Below are 24,416 nucleotides of genomic sequence, written 5' to 3' on the forward strand. Positions count from 1 at the left end.
GAGAAGGGAAGCAAACAACCTGGGGGCAAACAGCATGGAAACAGCTATCTGAAGAACACCTGGGGCACACAGGGGTTAGATTATTTGCTCTTCTCCCAGTGCATCCCTGAGAGGCAGTGTTTACAGAGACACCTCTCCAAGGACAAAGGAGCTGGCTAGCACCATTTCCCTTCCCCACTCCTCAGCATAAACACAGAGCTATCTGTGGGAAGCAAGGCAGTGCTGATACTGGCTGCTTAACTTGCTTACAGCAAGCCCCATTTGTTCATTGATTTTGTGGAGGGACAAGATTATGAGTCTTTTACTCTGTCATGATTGCTGACATCTCTCCTATAATAGTCTAAAAACATGTCTGCAGGGGCACCTGGGTGGCTCAGTTGGTTAAGCGTCCAACTCTTGATTTCAGCTCAGGTCATGATCTCAGGGTTGTGAGATCAAGCCCTGCATCAGGCTCACACTGGGTGTGGAGCCTGCTTACCTTTCTGTGTGTCTCTCTCTCTAAAAAAAAAGGTCTACAATCTCTCTAGTACTCATTCTTTAAATGGTGGAGGCTATCATTCTGTAAATGTGGGTTGTATTTAGTGACTCAATCATAATAAAGAGAAAAAACTGGAAGTGATGGTACATGACTCAGAAGGACTAAGTCACAAAAAGCATCTTTCTTGCTCTCTCTCTTGGATTATTCACTCTTGGGAAAGCCAACTGCTACATGGTGTGGCCCACACAGCAGGGAGTATTTCTACCCAAAACAATGTGATTGAACAATCTTATAAGTTAATCCTACAATCCAGTCAAACCTTCAAGATAACTGCAGTCTGAGCAGACGCCCTATCTCTAAGAGCCCAAGAGCTGCTGTGCCAGAACTACCAACTAAGCTACACCCAAATTTCTAAGTCCTACAAACTATGTAATTAATGCTTGTTGTTTTAAGCCACTAAAGTTTGGGGTGATGTTTGTTACAGCGCAGTAGATAGCTCATGAACCCTCTTACAGAAAAAAAAAGATTAGACTTTTTTTAAGAGCAGTCCTGAAAAATAGGAGATGATAATCATTTCCAGTGCTAATCAAATATTATCAGGTCAAAGCCTATTCAAATGGATTCTAGGTATAGTTCCTGACAACTATCTGTTATACTTCTGAAATGATCTCTATAGAGAAGGAGAGAACATTTATAAGCAAAGGGTCAGTTTCTCTAGTGAGTTTGGAAGTTTCTGAGCTGATCTGGGAAAAATATGTGACCACAAGGTGGCAGTAGCATACCATGAGCTTTATTCAGGTAGTACTTGAATAGATTTCTATGAAGAATAGGGGATGGGTTAGTTCCTTACAGCATGGGACCTTCCAAGTCTCACACTCAGAAAAGGAGGAAGCAAAGAAACTTCAAGGAAAGAAGGGAATAGGAAAGGGGTCTTACTGTGTAGGTAATACCACTCAGCATCAAGATGGGGACTCTTGGTCAGAGAGCTCCACAGGGCAGAAGTGGCTTGGAGTCATTTACAGCACCAGGGTTTACCTTATCTGTGGCCAGCAGATTTATAAGGGCAGTTTCACAAAGCATGCAAATCAGGCAAGCCCCAAAGGGCTAACCATATGCTTATAAAGGCTACATTTAAAGCAATTGCATAAAATGTATACATTTGTAAAAAGTGTACAAATTTTTAAATGTGTAAAAAATTGAGTTTGCCACTAGTGGGCGTTTACGTTAATTGTTCTGGCCTATTGTGAAGGAAATACAGGAAATATACAGGGGCCATTTTTGGCTTATTTATACAACAGCTTCCCATGCCACTTAATATGAAGACAATCTTCAATGATATAGAGGTCTTTGTAGGTATGTTTAATATTTAGAAAATGTCGTTCAAGACAAAATAGCCTCTTCCCATTGTATGTCATGGGAATTCTTCATTTGGTTCCCTATAGGGTAAATCACAATTAAATATTTACCTTGGGAAATGATTTTTTGAAAGATAGGCTATTTACAGTAGAGGACCAGCTAAGATTCACATTAAGCTCTGTATTTGTTTTCTATTCTTGCCTAAAAATTACCACTAACTTAACAGCTTTAAACAACACACATATATTCCATCATGTTTTCTATGGGCCAAGGTTTTGTGACAGCTTAGTTGCATCCTCTGTTTAGGGTCTCACAAGACTGCAATCAAGGCGTTAGCTGGACTGCATTCTCATCTGGAAAAATAACTAGGGAAGAATATACTTCCAAGTTCATTCAGATTGTTGGCAGAATTCATGTTCTTGTGGCCATGTAACCAAAGTTTCAAGCTTTTTGCTGGCTGCTAGCAGGAGATGGTCTTCAGATCCTAAATGATACACACAGTTCTTATTCCCATGTGCTTCTCTAACATGACTGCTTACATTGTCAAACCAGCAATGAGAATCTTTTCCTCCACTATAAGACAATCTTATACAACACGATGCAATTATAGAAGTGATTTTTGCCATGTAACATAGCCTAATCTAGGGAATGACATTCCATCAACTTTGCCATCGTTTATAATTTGCTATTTGGTTAGAAGTCACAGGTACTGTGTGCACACAAGGGGAAGGGAATAAACAAAGGTGTGAACATTAGTAGATAAGAAATCATTAGGGGTTACCTTATGGTCTGTTTGCTACAAATTTATATTGAAAAATGACAGGACCAAGGGGTGTTGTTACCTAGACATATTTCCCAGACTTAAGAAAATACCCAGCTGGGGCGCCTGGGTGGCTCAGTCGTTAAGCGTCTGGCTTCGGCTCAGGTCATGATCCCAGGGTCCTGGGATAGAGCCCCACATCGGGCTCCCTGCTCCGCGGGAAGCCTGCGTCTCCCTCTCCCACTCCCCCTGCTTGTGTTCCCTCTCTCGCTGTCTCTGTCAAATAAATATATAAAATCTTAAAAAAAAAAAAATACCCAGCTACTATGAACTCTATCTGTATATAAAGTAATTTACTTGCTTTCCAATGTTTTTATTAATGCCTGCAATTGCAATTTAGTCTTTAATAATTGGCATATTTAATATTGTTACAGTAAAAAAGCACAACAAAACTATTTCTATTAGTCTACAAAAAAATCTTGATGGCAGACACTTCTGAATATATTAGAAAATATTTTATTTTGGGGATAAGGTATTATTAATATAGCCCAACTTAAGAACACTAATAAGTGGTTATAATGGTTCTCAAATAAATTTGCCAGAGTGAGGTGTAATTGCTCTACTGGTAAATTTTTCTTTCTCATTTTTTAGCGGGGGGCAGGGGACAAAGGGAGAGGGAGAGAATCTTAAGCAGGCTCCACGCCCAGCACAGGGCCCAATGCAGGGCTCAATCTCACAACACTGAGATCATAACCTGAGCCAAAATCAAGAGTCAGACTCTTAAATGACTGAGCTACCCAGACACCCCAACTACTGGTAAATTTTTCTAATTATAATTGCTCTTAACCTTTTAATGTTAACATTTGACAATATTAAGAAATAGAAATGAGAATTTTAATCTAACGGTTAAAAATTAGTCTTCCAAAATTAATTTGAGCATTCTAAGCCCTGAGATTTAAATTCGAAAGTGTTATTTCTTACTACTTCACTTTACACACACATAAGATTGTTGTATTAGCCAGGGTCTTCAGAGAAACAGTGTTCTGTTTCTGATATATGTGTGTGTGTGTGTGTATTTGTGATATATATCAGATAAATATATATGTATATATACATATATATCAAATATATATACAGATATATATCATATATATGTGTGTGTATATATACACACATATATACATAAACACACACACATATAATACAAATGTATTAAGAGGAGATTTATTACAGGATTTGGTTCATGTAGAAGTCCTATGATCTGCTGTCTGTAAACTGGACAAATGGAAAATCTGGTGGTATAATTCAGTCTGAGTCTGAAGTTCTGGGAACCAGGGGAAACAATGGTTTAACTCTTAGTAAAGATTGAAAGTCTAGGGAAGGGGTGCCTGGGTGGCTCAGTTGGTTAAGCATCTGCCTTCGGCTCAGGTTCTGATCTCAGGGTCCTGGGATGGAGTCCGGCATCAGGCTCCCGGCTCAGAGGGGAGCCTGCTTCTCCCTCTGCTTCTCTCTCTCTCTGTCAAATAAATAAAATCTTAAAAAAAGAAAAGAAAAAAGAAAGTCTAGGGGAGGGAGGTGAGGTGCTGGTAGAAGTCTTGGAGTCTGAAGCCTGGGAAACAGGAGTTCCAATGTCTGAGAGCAGGAGAGAGAATTCCTTTGCCTTTTTGTGCTATTCAGGCCCTCAACAGATTGGATGGTGCCCACCCACATAGTAAGATATTCTTTATTTAGTCTACTGATTCAAATATTAATCTCTTCTGGATACACCCTCACAGACACACCAAGAAAAAAATGTTTTAACAGCTATCTGGGCATCACTTAGCCCAGTCAAGTTGAAGCCTGCTGTAACTTTGTTAAATTAACATTTGTTAAGAACTGCAGGTTGTCAAATGGTGATTCACAGCTCAACAAAAGACTGCAAGGGAAAGTGAAATAGAGAACTTTGTTATTCACAGGTCCTGGAGGAGGTACATAGCATCCTCAAGGGGCCACACGGGGGAGTTCAAGGCAGGGTGCAGGCAGAGAGAGCAGGGAAGGACCTGGGGCACATGCCTTTATTAGGGTCTGCAGGTAGAGTGCTTTGGGGTTCTCAGGCTAAGGTCAGATTGGACAACACAAACCAAAAAGAGCAGGGTTTGGGTAAGTTTCTTGGGGGTCTTATGTAAGAGGCGCAGAAGGGGAAGGCCCTGGCAGATGGGGAGCATGCTTATCACAAGGGCAGTTGCGGTAGTCATATCAGGAACTTACATTTGTAACTCTGTGGGCTGTTACCTAGGGAAGGCATTCTTGGGAGGGCAAGTGTCAGTTCAAGGTTCCTACAGGACTCTTGGCCATACAAAATGGATGCTGAGGCAGCAATATTATGGAGTAGTTTAGCAAAACTCCCCAAAACACCAAAAAATTAACCTTCACGGTAGTCAATTACATACTACTCTTCATCCATCCTCCATTTAAAAAATACATTCACAATAGGAACACGAAGAAATTAAAAAAAAATTCTGGTGAACCAAATAAGAAAATATATACTAGAATGTATAAAATTTTAAAACATATGTATGAAATTGTATGGTGTTGGGTCATCATACTGAATATAATTAAATATATTTTATACCCATATGATACCTTGCACTGAATTTTTTAAAAACTAAGATCTCACCATTGTTATATTAATTCAACAAATGGAAAACTGATGTACAGGGGAGCTTCAAACTTAAAAAATGGGTTCTACATGTAAAATGTATTTGTAAAGTATTTTCATTTTGTCATTCAAACATCACTCAATCATACAAAAATATTTATTGAACAAAATTTAGTAGGCAGGCACTGCACTAACTTCTGGGACTGTATTTAGAATATCATTAATTCTACTGATCAACTTGGGGAAAACTGGCACCCTTACTACACTGGGTCTTCCAATCCATGAACACAGTGTCTCTCAACTAATTTAGGTTATTGACTTCTCCCACCAGAATTTTGAAGTTGAAAGGTTAACTATAAATTGAAGTTCTTTGATTAATACGAACTTATTTAGATTTTCTGTTCTTGGGAGAGTTGTAATAGTGTTTTAATATTTTTTAATGTCTTTAGGGTATTAGTAATGTCACCTCTTTTACTCCTAATTAGAATAATTTTGTCTTGTCTCTTTTTTTCTTGAAGATTTTGGCTGGTATCAAACGTATTGGTTTAAAAAGCTTTTGCTTTTGTTAATTTCCCTTTATTGTTTCCCACTTTCCAATTTATTGATTTTTGCTCTCATATTTATTATTCATTACTGTTGCTTGCCTTCACTTTAATTTGTTTTTTCTAGCTTTTTCAAGGGAAAGTTTCAATTGATTTAAAACCTTTCTTTAATTCCAATATAAGCATTCAATGTTAAAAATGTCCTAGTTCTAAAAAAAAAATGTCCTAGTTCTGTGTTAGAAACATCCCAGTTTTGATGTTATATTTCCTTTTTATTCAGTACAAAATATTTTCTAATTTGCACCAAAATTTCTTAGACCAATCAGCTTTTGGAGAGGTGGTTGTTTACTTTCCAAATACTGTGGTAATTATTACATGTTTCTGTTATTGATTTCTACTTTAATTCCATTATTGCTGCTTTAATTCCATTTTCATTAATGCTTTCTGTGGTTATATTAGATTTGATCATATTTTCTTTTGGTCAGGTATATGGTGAATACTGCTGAATGTTTCAAGCTACTGCTGTGGAATGGAGTGTTCCATCAATGTCATTTAAGTCAAGTTGATTGATAGTCTCCAGACTTCCACATCCATGATATTTTCCGTCTACATGTTTTAATAAATAAAAATGAAACAGTGAATGAATAATAATAATAATAATGAATAATGAGAGTATAGCTACAGTTTCCAAGAATAATTTTGGATCTATTTCTTTTTTCATTTTTTGTTTCATGTATGTTGAAAACCTGCAGTTAGTTGCAACCAAATTTAGGAATAACTTAGGTAATTTTCTCATTCCACCCTTCTTTTGATTCACGTTCACAAGATTTATCATTTTTCTTCCTGTTACTTGTAATACAACTTTGTTATTCTATTTAAAGTGGGTATTCTTAGGACACCTGGGTGGCTCAGTCAGTTAAGTGTCTGCCTTCAGCTCAAGTCCTGCATCAGTCTCCTTGCTCAGTGGGGAGCCTGCTTTTCCCTCTGCTTGCCACTCCCCCTGCTTGTGCTCTCTCTCTCACTCTGACAAATAAATAAAATCTTAAAAAAATAAAGTGGGTATTCTTCTTTTTTCTGGGTGATTTATATTTTTAACAAATTATATTTAAATAATTATGGAGACACAGAATATTGCAAAGATAGTACTGAAAGTTACTCATACCTCTCATCTAGTTTTCCCCACAACTAACACTTTACCATAACTCTAGTACAATATCAAATCCAGAAAAGCAATGTTGATACAAAGTGTCTGCATAATTCTGTGCTATTTTATCGCATATGTAGATTGGTGTAGCCACCACAGCAATCTAAATTCAGAAATATTCCATCATTACAAAGATTTCCCTTGTGCTATTCCTTTATAATCACACCCACCAATACCCTCTGTCATACCTAACAGATGACAAGAAATAATCTGTTTCCATCTAAATAATTTTGTTAAGTAATCATGCATATGTGACCATTTGAAACTAGTTTTTCATTCACTATACTACTCTTGAGAAATATCCAAGTTTTTGTTTATGTCAACAGTTAATTCTTTTTTGTTGCTGAGTAGTATTCCATGGTATGGATGTACCACAAAATTTTAACCATTCACCTGTTGATGGAAATGTAGATTGATTTGTTTGTGACTATTCCAAATAAAACGGTTGTAAATATTTAAATACAGGCTTTTGGGTAGATACTTTTCATTACTCTAAGATAGTAATAAAAACCCATGACTACAATTATTGATTCTTACTGTGTGTTCAGTTTTAAAAGAAACTTCTAAAGTGGTTTTTAAAGAGTGGATTTGATGTACCCATCATGAATGTATGAGTTCCAGTTTCTCCACATCTTCTTCAGAATTTTGTATGGTCAATGTTATATACTTTAACTCTTGTAACAAGTATGTAATTTTATGTCATCATGGTATTAGTTTGGATTTTCCTAATTGCTAATGATTTTCAGTATCTTTCCATGTTCTTAGTGACATTTCTCTAGCCTCATCAGTAAAATGCTTTTACATGTCTTTTGCCCAATTTCTAACTATATGGTTTGCATTTTTATTGTTGAGTTTAAAGGTTATTTATGTATTTTAGGCACAAGTCCAATGACATATTAGTGTTTTCTGAGTATTTTCTCTGAAAATGCAGATTGTCTTTCCATTTTCTTCATAGGAAACTATGCAGAGCAAAAGTATAAAAGTTTAGTGTAGTCCAACTTATCAATCAATTTTCTTTAATGGGTTGTGCTTTTGTTTTCATGATTAAGAATACCTTGCCAAGCCCTAGATCCTATATTTTCTCCTATCATTAGGTCTAAATGTTTTATTGTTTTGCATTTACATTTATGATCTATTTTGAATTAATTTGGGTAGAAGATACATGAGGTTTAGGCAAAGGTTTATTTTTAAAATTTATAAATATTTAATCTGACCCAGAACCTAGTATTGAAAATACCATCTTTCTTCTATTGAACTGGTTTTAGAAATTTGTCAAAAGCCCAAAATAGGTATATTTCTGTGGGTCAATTTCTGGGTTCTCTATTACTTGATACGTCTCTTTCCCTTCATCAAAACCATGCAGACCTGATAATGGTGACAATTCAATGTCTTAAAATCAGGTAGAGTAATAACACTCACTATAGAAATCTTTTAATAAATTGTTTAGGCCATTCTAGTTACATTGTCTTTCCTAGAGGGACATCTTAATTGCTTCTAAGTTTGCTTCTAAGCAGAAAATTGGCATATACCATCATTAAATATAATATTGCCTGTAGGTTTTTTGTATAAGTTCTTGATCAAGTTGAGGATGTTATGCTCTATTTTTAATTTACGGGGATTATTTTTTATCATGAATGGGTTTTAGATTTTGTGAAATGATTTTTCTACATTTATTGATATGATCATATATTATTTTTCTTTTTTTAGCTTGTGATGGATTACAAAAACTGATTTTTGAATGTTGAAACCATGTCACACACATAGGATAAATCTCATATGGTTGTGGCATAAAATTTTTATACATTGTTGAATTTGATATGCTAATATTGTTGGGAATTTTTGCATCTGTATTCATGAGAGATATAGGTTTGTAGTTTCCTTATAGTGTCTTTGTCTGGTTTTAATATATAGTAATGATGATTTCATTGTATGAGTTAGGAAGTATTTTTACAGTTTCTATTTTCTGAAAGAGATTGTAAAGTTGAGGTATAACTTCTCCCTTAAACGGCTGATAGAATTCCCCAGTGAATCCATCTAGACCTTCTGGTTTTCTTTTGGGAATGTTATTTATTGATTTAATTTAATACATAAAGGCTTTTTGAAATCGCCTATTTCTTAAGGAATTTCACAACTATATTTAGGTGATACTAATCTGTAGTTTAATTATATTTTTACTGCCTTTGCCTTTTGTATAATAATAACACTAGCCTTACAAAATGAGTTAAGAAGTGTTTTTCCTATTTTCTGGAAGACATCACATACAAATTGGTGATAATTCTTTTTTTTTTTTTCTTTGAGAGAGAGAGAATGAGAGAGAGCACATGAGAGGGGGGAGGGTCAGAGGGAGAAGCAGACTCCCTGCCGAGCAGGGAGCCCGATGCGGGACTCGATCCAGGGACTCCAGGATCATGACCTGAGCCGAAGGCAGTTGCTTAACCAACTGCGCCACCCAGGCACCCGGTGATAATTCTTTAAATATTTGGTTCAATTTTCCAGTAAAACAAAGTGGGCCTAGAGATTATTTTCCCAGGAGTATTTAAATGTAATTTACTAAGTTGGTATCGGATATTCATTTTCTTTTGTAAGTTATGATAGTTTGTGTCATTTGAGGGATAGGTCCATTTTATTTAACATGTCTAATCCAAAGATGACAATTACGCAGTTTCCCCTTATTATCCCTTTAAGGTCTTTATGATTTATTGCTATCTCATTTCACTTGTGTTATTAAGGATTTGTGGCTTCACTTTTTTGCCAATCTTAGTAGGTTTGTGAATTTCAATCTTTTCAATGAAACAGCTTTAATTTTTTCCATTGTTTCATTTAATTCATTTAATTTTATTGATTTTCTGATGTTATTTTCATTTTCTTCATTCTTCTTGCTTTGGACTTAATTTGCGAGTACTTTCCCAGTTCCTTAAGGTGTTTTGTTTACTCATTTGAAGTTTTTGTGTTTTATAAGTATTCACTGATATAAATTTCAGCACTGATTGGGCTGTGTCTTTATATTTTAAATGTAATTAATTTTCATGTTTGTATTACTGTTAAGACATCATCTTTGACTAATCGCTTGTTTAAAAGTATGTTGGTTAGTCTCCAGGTGTTTAAAAATTTTCTTGTTATCTGGGCATGTGGATGGCTCATTCGGTTAAGTGGCCAACTCTTGGTTTCAGCTCAGGTCATGATCTCAGGGTCCTGGGATAAAACCCCATGTCAAAGTCTGCGCTCAGCAGGGAGTCTGCTTGTGGATTCTCTCTCCCTCTACCTCTGCCCCTCCCCCCAGCTCTTGCATGCATGCACTCCCTCTCTCAAATAAATCTTTTTAAAAATAATTTCCCGTTACCTTTCAGTTATGTATTTCTACTTTGATAGTGTTGTGGTAAAAACACTATATATGATTAAAATTCTTTTCAACATGTTGAGGTTTTGCGACCCAAAATATGATTTTCTACATGGCCTATGTGCATTTGAAAAGAAAGTACTTTGGTATTACTGAATGGACTGTTCTACACATGTCAATTAAATCAAGGTAGTTCATAGTTTTGATCAGGTCTCTATTTTCTAATTATTGTTGAGAAATGTACTTATCAATTTTATTTGTTAATTTTATTATTTCTGTATCTGTTATTGCTTTCTCTATTCTGGAGCTCTGTTGTTTGATGCATAAAATTTAAAACTGTTATATATTCTTAATTGTTTCATAATGCAACCTCTTCCTCTTTCTGGCCTCCACAGTTTCTGATGACAAATCTGTCATTTGCATTTTTTTCCTACAAGTAATGCATTTGACCCCCTCTGGCCACTTTCACAATTATCTTTTGTTTTCAAAGCTTTGATTATTAATGTGCCTCAGACAGATTTCTTTGGGATTCTAAGGTTTAGGGTTCAGTAAACTTTGTGAATCCATTGGTTTATGTATTTTCAAACATTGGAGGAATCTTTGGTCATTATTTTGTCAAACGGATTTTACCGCTTTCTTCCCCCCTTTTACAACCCCAATGACAACAATGTGGACTTTTTTTTAATGGTCTCTAACACCATTGAGGCTTTCTCCATTTTTTTTTTTAGTCTGTTTGCTCTCTGTTGCTCAGTCTGAATAATTTCAATTGCTTTAAGTTCACTAATAAGTCTTCTCTGCCATCTCCATTCCATTTAGTTACCTATTATATTTTTCAGTTGTGAAATTAAACACTTGTTTTTTCATATCCTCTTTCCTGAGACTTTCTGGTTATTTTGTTTCAAGTGCTTGTAATTGCTTGTTAAATCATTCCCATAAGGACTGCTTTAAAATTCTCATCAGGTAATTCCAACATCTGTGTCATCCTGGTTTGTGATAATAATGGGTGATTTTTTAATCCTATACTAGACATTCTGGGTATGTGAGACTCTGCAATTAATTTGAATCTTCTCTTTTTACAGACCTCCTTTGAGACAACTCTGGTAAGGGAGGGAGTTTCTGCCATCTAAGTACCAGGTAGGCGTGAAAGTACAGGTTCTCCCCTTGGCATTCTTTAAACTCTAAGAGTGAGGAAAGGCTCATTGCTGCTGGTCATATGTAGGTATGAGAGAACAGCATATTTTATTAATGCTCCTCACCATATGTCCTCCCCAGGTTCCAAGATGGATGGATCTTAATGAGAGCTGGATGGTCAAAGTACCAGCTTGCCACATGGTTTCATCTGAAAACCAACAGGGAGAGGGAAAGGCTCTTCATTTTGCTGGATGTGAATATAAATCCAAGATGTCTGCAAGGCCTCTACTTATGCTTTGATGGGATTAATGTTAACACTGTGAAGTAGACTTTGCTGTGCAGTGGATTTTCTCTGATACCATCCTGACACTGGTTGAGGGGGCGATGAGAGGCTCATTATAGCTTGGCAGTGCTGAAGTCTATGATCTCCACTCAGCCTTTGCTGATGGGGGTGTGGATTGAGTGATTTTTATCCTGAAGTTTAAATGGAGTAGGGCAATATTATCTAAAAGTTCTTATTTGATGGGTTGTCACTGTCTAGAGAGAACCCTTTCCCTAGGGCTTTGTTCTGTTTTGATTTTTGGTCTCTGCCTGGAGACCTATTTGCCAAATTCTCCAGCACTTAACCTGAGATATATTAGGAAAAAGAAAAAAAAAAAAACTTGGAAACTCAACACCTAGTTATCCCTTGGGTCCCATTTGTCTCTTGCTGATGTCCACTCATTTCTTCTTCTTCCTATTTATTTATTTATTTATTTATATTTGTTGTAAGTAGGCTCCACACCCAATGTGGGGCTTGAACTCATGACCCTGAGATTATGAGTTGCGTGCTCTACTGGCTCTATCTGGCTGGCACCCCTCCATTCATTTATTTTTCAGTCTTCTTATATGTCTTTTATATATAATGTCCAGGGTTTTTTTTTTTTTTGGCAAATATAATAATGCATTTATTCCACTAATCTCGAGCCAAAAGTTCTAGACCATGTAGAATAAATGGATTTGGTTGCTATATGTCCACTCTTTTATTATTTATCTCTCCACTTTCTAAAACTCCATTTTTATTCTTTCTTCTATTCCTTTGGATTATTTGAATATCTTGTAGTATTCTACTTTAGTAAATTTTTTAGTATGTCTTCATATTTTTGAGAGGTTTCTCTAAGGATTACAATACACACACCTGATATTCTCCTGTGTACTAAACATTAATATATTACTACTTAAAATAAAACCTACAAATCTTAGAACCACATATGTCCCATTACTATCTGTGTCATAAGCTGTTAACTTGTGATTTTGTCATACATGCAAGCTAAAAGTAAGCTTGTCACAGTTTTATGAATTCTGGCAGAAGAGCTAAGAATCGTGCATCAGTGACAAAAGATTTTATGACTCATGACACAGTAAGAAGTATGAGCATCTTCACATTGATTTCAAGAGGAGTCTACATTGGTTCTTCAAGCCTCCCAACACATTCCAAGAGGGCAATGAGAAGTGGTCTAGGTAGATTATGCACAGGTAATAGTTTTGCATCAGGTGAGGAATCCCAAGTTTAGGAAACCTGAATATTTTGGCTTCTCCATATACTGACTTTTCCAATAGGCCCAAGGGATTAATCCAGGTACCACAGGATGTATTAGTGATTGCAGAGGCTTCTGCCTTTGCCCGCAAGTTGGGACCCTAGGCCAATTCTATAGTCCAAAACAATTCTGGCCAATGAGTTGAAACTGACCTGACTGCCTTACAGGGACTAGATGAAGGAATCTTAGTGACTTAAGCACCCCATTGGGTCAGCTTTCCTTGAAGCTTTGTTTCAGGTGGGGGAGCAGGAAATAAAGTTTCCCAGAGAGGGATAGCTGCAACATTTTTAAGATGAGATAACCCTAGGGCCAGGTTTTCTGCATTCTTAAAAACACTAATGTCATCTGACAAACAAGGCTTGTTGGACTCTTCTCCCAAAATGGATAATCTGTATGTTTTAAGAGGTTTTAGACATTCCAATCTCTGTCCCAGAAAGAAACATTATTATTTGGAAACTTTAAAAAACAAAACTAAACTAAAAAACCTGCTCTCTGCTAAAGTTACCTCAAAACACCTATGTGATAATTTTCACATATTTTACATATAAATATATTGAAATCCCCCCTCAGACATTATAATTTTGTTTCCAAGAGTCATGCACACATAAAAGGAATTAGTAGAAAAGGTTATCCTATTTGTCCAGATATTTACTACTACTGTTGCTCAAACTTTATCCCTGAAGTACCAAGTTTCTCTGTGGTATCTTTTTTTTTTTAGATTTTATTTATTTATTTATAGGACAGAGAGAGACACAGAAAGAGAGGGAACACAAGCAGGGGAAGTGGGAGAGGGAGAAGCAGGCTTCCCGCCGAGCAGGGAGCCCATTGCGGGGCTCGATCCCAGGACCCCAGGATCATGACCTGAGCCAAAGGCAGACGCTTAAAGACTGAGCCACCCAGGCGCCCCTCTCTGTGGTATCATTATCTGAAGAATATTTATCATTTTTTTTAAGATTTTATTTTTTGTGAGAGAGCAAGCGAGCACAAAGTGGGGGAGGGAGGGGCAGAGGGAGAAGCAGACTCTCCACTGAGCAGGGAGCCTGATGTGGGACTCGATCCCAGGACCCTGAGATCATGACCTGAGCCAAGGCCAATGCTTAACCGACTGAGCCACCCAGGCGCCCCTATCATTTCTTTTAGAGCATTTCCATGATGGAAAAAATTTCTAGTTTTTCCTTCATCTGAGGGTAACTTTATCTTGAATTCATTTTAAAGGATATTTTTGCTTGTTATGGAATTCTGGATTTATTCTTTACCTTCAGCACCTTAAAGATGTCCTGTCTTCTGGACTCTATATAGTATCTGACAAGAAATACAATCATTCAAAATTAGTTATCCTATATGTAATACAGTGAGTTTTGGTAGGAACTTTCAAGATTTTTTCATCATTCACTTTCATCAGTTTGATTACATTGTGTATTGGTATACATTTAGGTGTATTCTCTTCAAGGTCACAAATCTTCTTGAACATGTACATTTGTCTTCCATTGAATTTTAGAAATTCTTTCCTCAAATATTTTTTTCTATGCCAATCTCTATCTTTTTGGGACTCCAACCACACAAATATTGAACCTTTTGAAATTGTCACATAGATTCTTGAAGCCCTAATTTTTTTTCAAAATGTTTTTCAAATTTTATAGTTTCTAATTTTCAGGTTCACTGATCATCTGTCACCTTAAATCTGCTATTGAACTCATTCATTTTTTACAACAAATTTTAGACATTTTATTTTTCAGTTTAGTAAATTCCATCTGGTTCTTTGAAGTTTTATTTTCTGAGAACTTCTATGTTTTAATTCATCTTGAAAGTACTGACCTATCATGGAATATAGTAATAATGGTTGCTTTAAAATCTCTATGATGGGGTGCCTGGGTGGCTCACTTGTTAAGTGTCTGCCTTCGGCTCAGGTCATGATCCCAGAGTACTGGGATCGAGCCCTGCGTTGGGCTCCCTGCTCAGCTGGGGGCCTGCTTCTCCCTCTCCCTCTCCCCCTGCTTGTGTTCCCTCTCTCGCTGTCTCTGTCAAATAAATAAAATCTTTAAAAATAAAAATAAATAAAATCACTATGATAATACCAAAATCTCTAATATCCTGTGTCTGGCATCTATTCATTGTCACATATTTCCCCTGGTTCTTTGTATTTTTGGATTGTTGGGCATTTTGCACATTGTTGTAAGAATCTGATCTCTTTAAAAATCTCCTGGACAGGGCGCCTGGGTGGCTCAGTTGGTTAAGCGACTGCCTTCTGCTCAGGTCATGATCCTGGAGTCCCTGGATCGAGTCCCACATCGGGCTCCCTGCTCGGCGAGGAGCCTGCTTCTCCCTCTAACCCTCCCCCTTCTCATGTACTTTCTCGCTCTCTCAAATAAATAATCTTTAAAAAAAAAAAATCTCCTGGCCAATATATGTGTGAATGCCCTTTTAAAAAGGCAATCAATTCAGTTAGGTTCAGACCACAACTTCGATCTCCCCTTTTATGAGAAGTGCTTCCAATATCTAGTTTTCAGTCTTTACCATGATGATTTGGGTCTACCTCACATATGATCTCTGAGTTCAGTCTGTAACATGGGTGGGGCTTCATATTATAAATTCCAAAAGCTATTTCTATGTTTTATTTTGGACTATCTCATACATGTTCACATTGAAGATGAGCTCAAGAAACTGCTTCAGTTCATATACGAAATAAGGAGATCCCCTTCTTCAGCTCTCTCATCTCTAAAATTACCCTATTCTCCAGCTCCAAAGGGTTTCTTTTTCTCACTCCAAAGTAGACTAGATGCATGCCTTCTCTGGATATTAAGCCACATTTGTTGCCATGGAGATCTGCACAAATGGAGTCACCCTTGGGAAAAGCAAAAAATAGAGACTTAACAGAATTCTATGCACTCTTCTATTCACAAGGGTCCCCTTTTGCACATTGCTCTAATAAAGATGGCTTTTCCTCCTGCAGACTTCAGTGCCTCTGGCATCACCGTCATGCAATTCCAGAACTGTAGCTGTCTTTAGGGAAAATCCAGGAGGAAGGAGGCCAGAAGGAAGGGAGAGAGATGGGGATGGAGAATAAATATGAATAAAAATATTTCCTATATACTTCAGCTTACAAGTACCCAATAGCCAGTCAGCTGGCCAGAAAGATAAGGGTTCTCTAAGATTTTCTGTCTATGCTCATTTACAGTTCTGTACTAGTGATGCCCTCAGACCAAAGCCAGAAGTAATTTATACATTTTTCCTAGGTTATACAATTTGTTGGCATATAATTGTTCATAGTAGCCACTTATGATCCTTGTACTTCTGTGGTATCAGTTGTAATGTCTCTTTATTGAGTCCTCTCCTCTTCTTTTTTTCTTGGTTAGAGTATCTAGTTTGCCAATTTTTTCTTTTAAAAAAAGCTCTTAGTTTCATTGATTTATCTTTGCAGTCTCTATTTATATCTGCTCTTTATTATGTCCTTCCTTCTTTGAACTCAGTCTTAGTTTGTTCTTTGTCTAATTTCTTAAGGTATAGAATTAGGTTGAGATCTTTTTATTAATGTAGGAATTTATCGTTATAATCGTTTCCCTTGGCATGTTTTTTCATTTGTCTCAAAATATTATTTCCTTTGGATGTTTAGGCTAATATTTTTCATAGAACATTGTAGTTTTCAGGTATCACTTCTACAAATGTCATTTTCCATGTTTCCCCCTCTATTTCTAACACTGGCATAACATACATGTTGGTATGCACAATGGCATCCCACATTTCTATGAAACTGCTTTCTTCCTTTTTCCTGTATTCTTTAAATTGTATAATGTCTGTCAATCTGTGTTCAAGCCCACTGATTGTTTATTCTGACAATTCATATTACTGTTGAAACACTCTAGTGATTTTTCTTTTCTATTTGTCTATACTTTTCAACTCCAGATTGTCCCTACAGCTCTTTCTACAATTCCTATTATTTTTTTTTAAAGATTTTATTTGACAGAGAGAGACACAGCGAGAGAGGGAACATAAGCAGGGGGGAGTGGGAGAGGGAGAAGCAGGCTTCCCGCGGAGCAGGGAGCCTGATGCGGGGCTCGATCCCAGGACCCTGGGATCACGACCTGAGCCGAAGGCAGACGCTTAATGACTGAGCCACCCAGGCGCCCCTACAATTCCTACTTATTGATACTATTTGATGAAACACTATCTTCATACCTGTACCTTTTAAAGCATGGTTTCCTCTAGTTCTTTGAACATAGCTGATTTAAAATATTTATCTGCTAAATCTGACATGTAGGCCTTTAAATGTGGGTTCTGCTGCCAACCTCTTTTGCTTTATGGTGACATTTTCTTCTTTCTTTGCAGGTCTGGAGATTTTTCAGCTCAAAAGTAGGCATTATAAATGATATATAGTAGCAATACTGGCTAGTTAACCACAAGATGAATCCAGGGCTGGTAGTTACTGTTCACATTTTTAATATGTTAAGTGATTGACTGGACTTTTAGTGAAGTCTCTTTCTCCCATGATACGATGGGAGCCTATGATACTGCTCCTCAGAGGGCACAGCCCCAGAAATGTCGTTACCCTAGGATGGCAGTGCACAATTTCTATTCTTGAACATACTGAGCTGCTAGCCTACATTAACTGTAAGTTAATTTTCCTATCACTTATAACAATGCTCTGGGGGCATATCTTACTGTATATTCTAATCCAATTAAACTCGGTCCATTTGCAGGGGCAGTTTATGATGCCAGTCTTTGTTCTGACTACAGGAATGCTATTCTTAACTCTTTACCTGGTTCTCTGTGGCAAATCAGCCTACAGTTTAGCAAGTTGCTCTCATTAAACTACCAGCTAAGTACTTAACACCGAATTATCATTTTTTAAGACTGCCCATAGGCTTGAACGTCCCCCTGCTCTTTTAAATAAAATTTCATCAGGGAGGGCTTCAGAACTCTGTTCTCATGTTCTGCCCATTCTACTCAGCAACATTTATCATCCAGATGCACTGAGCTGTGTGTAGCGGGGCGGGGGGGGGGGGCGGGCAGTGACTACCTTGGCTCAAAGTAACAGCCCAAATTTATAGGGATTAGCTGTTCTCAACTTGCCTCACCTGGTATGGTATATCAATGGTCCAAACAACCTGGAATGAAGATAAGAGTATTCTGAGCGTATCAGGCCTGAGGAAGAGCTTCTGCTCTATGTGTCTGGGTTGGGAGAACAGAAGTCCTCTTCCTATCAGCTACAATTGACTGGAAGTGAGGATCTACAAAACTGAGCTGTGGGGATATGGAATTTTAGCATCACTCCATTCTGGACAATAGACCTCAACTATTAGCTAAAAGAGAGGGATCCCTGTATTCCTCACTGCAAATGCTTGGAGTGGTCACTGTCTTGCTGAATTGAGATGGGAGAACTGAGTGGTGGTTCAAATGCCATAGAGTCTTTTTATTCCGTTTTAGTACAATTCTCAAAATTTTTTCATTTGCTGTATGCCATTAGAATTTCAAGAGGTGTTAAACTGTTGTAAATTTTGCTCATCTCACCAGTTACATTTGTTTCCCTGCAGAGTAGATTCACAAAATCCTTACACTGTTATTTAAAAAATGGAAACACCTCAATTTCACATGTTTTTACTCTTATCATTGTCAATTCTTTGATACTTTATTCTTTCAAAGCTATTATCTTTATCCGAGGAATTAATCAAATTGGCATTTTAAGTTTAAGGGGGGGGCATTAGGTGTTTTGGATTCCCAAACTAGATATGAATTCCTTCTTTGGTAAAGCAAACTTGTCTTTTGAACTTTTTCTTCCTTCCTTTTTTTTTTTTAAAGGACTACATTACTTTTGTTTGTTTATTTTGATGTTAAGTTCTATGCCCAACTTGGGGCTCAAATTAACAATCCCAAGATCAAGAGGTGCACTAAGGTGTCTCAATAAGGACAGAGCTTGTTTTTCCCCAACTTTTTAAATCTTTCATATTTCACTCTTAAAGCTACTGTTGTCCAACAGCATTTATGTATCACAGTACTTACTTATTGCAGCATACCCTACAATGCTTCCTTTTCCTAATTATTGAATTCCATCATATGGTCAAATTTTACAATTTTTCCTATTCCTTAAAATTAACTTGAACTTGCTAATAAATTTCTTCCCTTATTAACAAAGACGGTAGATCTAACCAAACTTCTAGATTACTTTAAAAATCTCACCACAGTGGGAAGAAAATAACCTAAGCAATCCAGATACTATGGAATTTTTAATAATTATATAAGCAATAGATAGAAAAGACTGCACATATATCAAATGAAGTGAATATGGACCACATATAATGCTATGCTAACGCTTTTCTTCTTGCATGGTAATGAGTGATGACTGGTAAGTGGTTTGCAAGACTCACTGTAATTTACATTACTTTTACAATTTGTACTATTTTTCAATTTTCTTGTACTAATACTAGTGCCCACACTCAATATCTATTGTACACTTTCACATTCATACAAAACAGAGAACATCTGTCACATTACCACATTTGATTCACATTTAAATCATTAGTGTTCATGTATGGATGAACACTTGAAACAATGATTTAGGAGAAAAGAAGAGCAGATAAGTAAAGAGCTTTTGCCTATCAGATAGTGCAACCAACTAAATCAAAAAAAATAAGGAAAATGGTAACCCTAATATACTTTAAGTGCCCCATAGGGGTTCATCAAAAAAGAAATAATAATTCCACTTTTGGAAATGATTGGAGAATATATAGTACACTCTGGGGAGGATCCTCAGTAATTGGTATTTTAATGTAGTTTTAAAATTACAGAAATCTTATACACGGAAGACAGTATAAATTATATGTATATTTAAAGACTAATTTGACAAGCTTAATGAAGAAAATATTTCTAGTATCACTGAAGTGGCATGTATTCTACTTTAATTTTTAGCCAGAGGAACCACTATCCTGAATTTTGTTAATACATTTGGCTTCTTTGCTGAAAAGAATGTGAGATACATGCATAATGTATAGTTACAGTTCATTATTTTTCATTGCCATAATCCACTAAAAGAAAACACCACAAAAATTAATATATCTATTCTGTTGACAGACGTTTGCATGTTTTCCAATTTAGAGCTATTATGAATAGTGATGATATAGACATTAACACGTCTTTAGGTGAACATATACATATCTTTGTGGTCATATACATATAAGTTAAATTTTGGAATCACAGGATATGTGCATGTTCAGCTTTACAAACATATCATTAAAAGATCTTCTAACATGACTTTCACCAATCATACTCCCACCATTACTCTATGGAAGATATTTGTTAGCAAAATACTCACCAATATTTGGCATCCTCAATCCATTTCATTTTAGCCTTTCTAGAGGGTATTAGTACTGCTTAGAGTTTTTGTTATTTCTGTTGCCAAATGAGGCCCTACAGCTGTGTTTTATGTGGAAAATGCTCAAGTCTTCAGCAAACTCCTATGGGATCAACTGCCAATTTCATATTGATCCCAAGAGTTGTTTAGAAATTCAGAAAAATCAGCATTCTGCAAAAAGTTAGATATACCTATTATAGTCTTTAGATAATCTCATAAAACTTTAATTAGTTGTAATAAATATATTGCAAATTACCTTAAATAGACCCAGACCAAGGATTAGTAAACTACACCATGCAAGCCAAATCTGGCTCTCCACCTATTTTATTTTTTAGGTAACTAATTCCTTTAATTTTTTAATGAGGTTAACACCCACATACACAACATTCACCATTTTATTAAAAAAATTTTTACTTAAAATTTTTTAGTTGACACACAATGTTACATTGGTTTCAGGTGTAGAACAAAGTGATTCAACGCTATACATTATGCTATGATCACTGCAAGTGTAGCTACCACCTGTCACCATACAATGCTATTACAATACTATTGACTATATTCCGTATGCTGTAACCATTTTATCAATTTTAAATAGTACAATTCAGTGGCTTTTAGTACATTCACAACCTTGTGCAACCATCACCATGGTCAACTCTTTAATAAGGCAGTAGAAAACCCAAGACTTATTAAGCAGTCATTCTCCATTCTCCATACCCATACTTGTTGACAACCACTAATCTGCTTTGCTTCTATGGATTTACCTCTTTCATATTTCATGTAAAATGAATTAGGCCCTTATATGTTTGTTTTCATTCACTTAGCATAATGATTAATAGGAATATCCATGTTATACTGTGTATCCATAATTCATTCAACTATAAAGTTGAGTAATACTGCATTTTTTTGATATACCACTTTATTTAAACAACATATAGTACATCATTAATTTTTGATGTAGTGTTCGACCCATCAGTTGCATGTAACACCCATGCTCATCACAACACGTGCCCTCCTTAATGCCCATCACCCAGTTACCCCATCCCCCGACCCACCTCTCCTTCCACGACACTCAGTTTGTTTCCCAGAGTCAAGGGTCTCTCATGGTTTTTTTCCCTCTCTGATTTCTTCCCATTCAGTTTTCCCTCCCTTTCCCTGTGGCCCTCCGCACTATTCCTTATATTCCACATGAGTGGAACCATATGATAACTGTCCTTCTCTGATTGACTTATCTCACGTAGCCTAATACCCTCCAGTTCCATCCACATCAATGTAAATGGTAGGTATTCATACTGAGGGCTGAGTAATATTCCATTGTGTATATATATATATATATACACACCAAATCTTCTTTATCCATTCATCTGTTGAAGGACATCTTGGCTCCTTCCACAGTTTGGCTATTGTGGACACTGCTGCTATGAACACTGGGGCGCAGGTGCCCCTTCTTTTCACTACATTTGTATCTTTGGGGTAAATACCCAGTACTGCAATTGCTGGGTCGTAGGGCAGCGCTATTTTTAACTTGAGAAACCTCCATACTGTTTTCCAGAGTGGCTGTACCAGCTTGCATTCCCACCAACAGTGTAAGTTGGATATACCACTTTCATCACCTCATGAATACTGGAGTAGTTTCCACCTTTCAACTATGATGAATAGTGTGGCTATACACATTCGCATACAAAAATTTTATTTAAAAATGGATTCCTTTAACTTAGGGATATAACTTGGTGTGGAACTGCTGGGTCATCGAAATTTTGTATTTAGTTTTTTTTTTTTTTTACTTCTTAGTACCAAGCACTGTGTTAGGTTATTTATTTTATTGAAGTATAATTAACTCACTGTGTTATATTAGTTTCAGGTGTACAATATGATTCAACAATTTTACATACTATTCACTCATAAAAAAATGAGATCTTGCCATCTGCAACAACATAGGTGGACCTAGAGAGTAAAATGCTAAGTGACATAAGACAAATACTGTATGATTTCACTCATATGTGGAATTTAAGAAACCAAACAAATGAACAAAGGAAAAAAGAAACTCAAAAAGAACTGCTGTTTACAAGAAGGTAGGTGGGTAGGGGATGAGTAAAATGGATAAAGGGGAGCAAGAACATACTCACTGTGATGAATACCAAGTAATCTCTATATTTCTGAGGAACCACCATCCTGTTTTCCACAGCAGCCTCACCATTGGACAGCTCCCTGTAGCAAAGACCAAAAATTCCGATTTCTCCACACTCTTGCCAATATTTACTATTTCTCATTTTTCATGTAATAGCCATAGTACTGAGAGTGAAGTGATAGCTCATTTATTCTAAATTGAATTTCTCAAATAAAAAGTAATGTTAAAGATTTTCATGTACTAATGGCTGCTGGTATATCAACTTTTGAGAAATGTCTTACTTAAGCTCTTGGTGCATTTATAAATTGGATTTTGTTTCTGATTTTTTTTTTAAAGATTTTATTTATTTGACAGAGAGAGACACAGTGAGAGAGGGAACACAAGCAGGGGGAGTGGGAGAGGGAGAAGCAGGCTTCCCCGCTGAGCAGGGAGCCCGATGTGGGGCTTGATCCCAGGACTGCTGGGATCATGACCTGAGCCAAAGGCAGACGCTTAACGACTGAGCCACCCAGGCGCCCCTTGCTTCTGATTTTTAATTGCAAATGTTTATATATTCTGCAAGCTAGTACTTTCTCAAATATGTATTTTCCATTTTGAGGGTTGTCTTTTCACTTTCCTGACAGTGTTCTATGGTGCACTATGGTTTATAAGTTTGATAAAGTCCAATTAATCTATTTTATCTTATCATGATTTTACTTTCAGGGTTATACCTAAGAATCAACTACCAAATTAAAGATCAGGAAAATTTAACTATATTTTCTATTAATATTTTTATATTATTAGCTCATACATTTGATTGTTTTGAGTTTTAATATTTTTATAGTATTAGCTCATACATTTGATTGATTTTGAGTTAATTTTTGTAAAGGGTATGAGGTAAAGGTCCAACATTGTTTTCTAAGTTGCTACCCAGTTGTTCAAGGACCATCTGTTGAAGACATTATTCTTTCATAATTGAATGCTCTTGGCAATCTTCTAAAAATCAATTAGCCACAGATGTATGGGAGTATATCTGGACTTTCAGTTCTATTCCTTTGGCCTATATGCCTATCCTTATACAAATACCACGCTGTTCAGATTACTATAATTTTGTTGTAAGATTTGAAAAAACTAAGTGTCAATCTTAAGTTGTTGTTTTTCAAGATTGTTTAAGCTATTCAGGGTCCTCTGCAATTATGTATCTATTTTAGGATCAGCTTTTCCACTTCTGTAAAAGAGTTAAGATTTTGATGATTGTATTAAATCTGTGTATCACTTTAAGGGCTTACACCATGCTAAATTACGCTTTCCAATAAATGAACACAGGATGTCTTTCCACTTGTTTAATTTTCTTTCAATAAAGTTTTGTAGACTTAAATTTACAAGCCTCCCACCTACTTGAATGTACCCTACCTATTTTATTCTTTATGGTAATATTGCAAATGGAATTGTTCCCATATTTTCCTTTTTGCATTGTACATTGCCAGTGTATAAAAATACAACTGATTTTTATTTTGCATATGCTCTGAAACTGCTCAATTTCTTTTAAGCTCTGTTTTTCATGCAGATTTTTTTTTTTAATTTTATTATGTTAGTCACCATACATCATTGGTTTTTGATGTGGTGACCCATAATCCATTGTTTTCATATAACACGCAGTGCTCCATGCAGTACGTGCCCTCTTTAATACCCATCACCGGGCAGGCTAACCAATCCCCCCTCCCCTCTAAAACCCTGTTTGTTTCTCAGAGTCCATAGTCTCTCATGATTCATCTCTCCCTCCAATTCCCATTTTTTCCTTCCTTCTCCTAATGTCCTCCATGTTATTCCTTATGTTCCACAAATAAGTGAAGCCATATGATAATTGACTTTCTCTGCTTGACTTAGTTCACTTAGCATAATCTACTCCAGTCCCATCCATGTTGATGTAAAAGTTGGGTATTCATC

At 36.3% G+C, this 24,416-nt stretch overlaps 1 protein-coding gene across 15 annotated transcripts in view; it reads right to left on the reverse strand.

Annotated features, from left to right (window-relative positions):
- The window catches only part of LOC115941091 (uncharacterized), a 448,023-nt gene that overhangs the window by 349,977 nt on the left and 73,630 nt on the right, over positions 1-24,416 (reverse strand). For 10 of the 15 annotated variants that reach the window (XR_014141288.1, XR_014141289.1, XR_014141283.1 and 7 more), the window contains one exon: positions 18,853-22,570. The exons of 2 other annotated variants lie outside the window; for them this stretch is intronic. Coding sequence is in view for 1 of the 13 variants with exons in the window: in XM_081808642.1 (XP_081664768.1) it covers positions 22,553-22,570 (18 nt within the window). In the remaining 12 variants the exon portion in view is untranslated. Of the gene's footprint in view, positions 1-18,852; positions 22,571-24,416 lie in introns of those variants that run through there. 3 more of the 15 variants (XR_014141286.1, XR_014141290.1, XR_014141285.1) reach the window with 1 other exon arrangement.

The sequence above is a fragment of the Leptonychotes weddellii genome, chromosome X (genome assembly GCF_054177405.1).
Source record: "Leptonychotes weddellii isolate Sample4059 chromosome X, ASM5417740v2, whole genome shotgun sequence".
Classification (NCBI taxonomy): domain Eukaryota; kingdom Metazoa; phylum Chordata; class Mammalia; order Carnivora; family Phocidae; genus Leptonychotes; species Leptonychotes weddellii.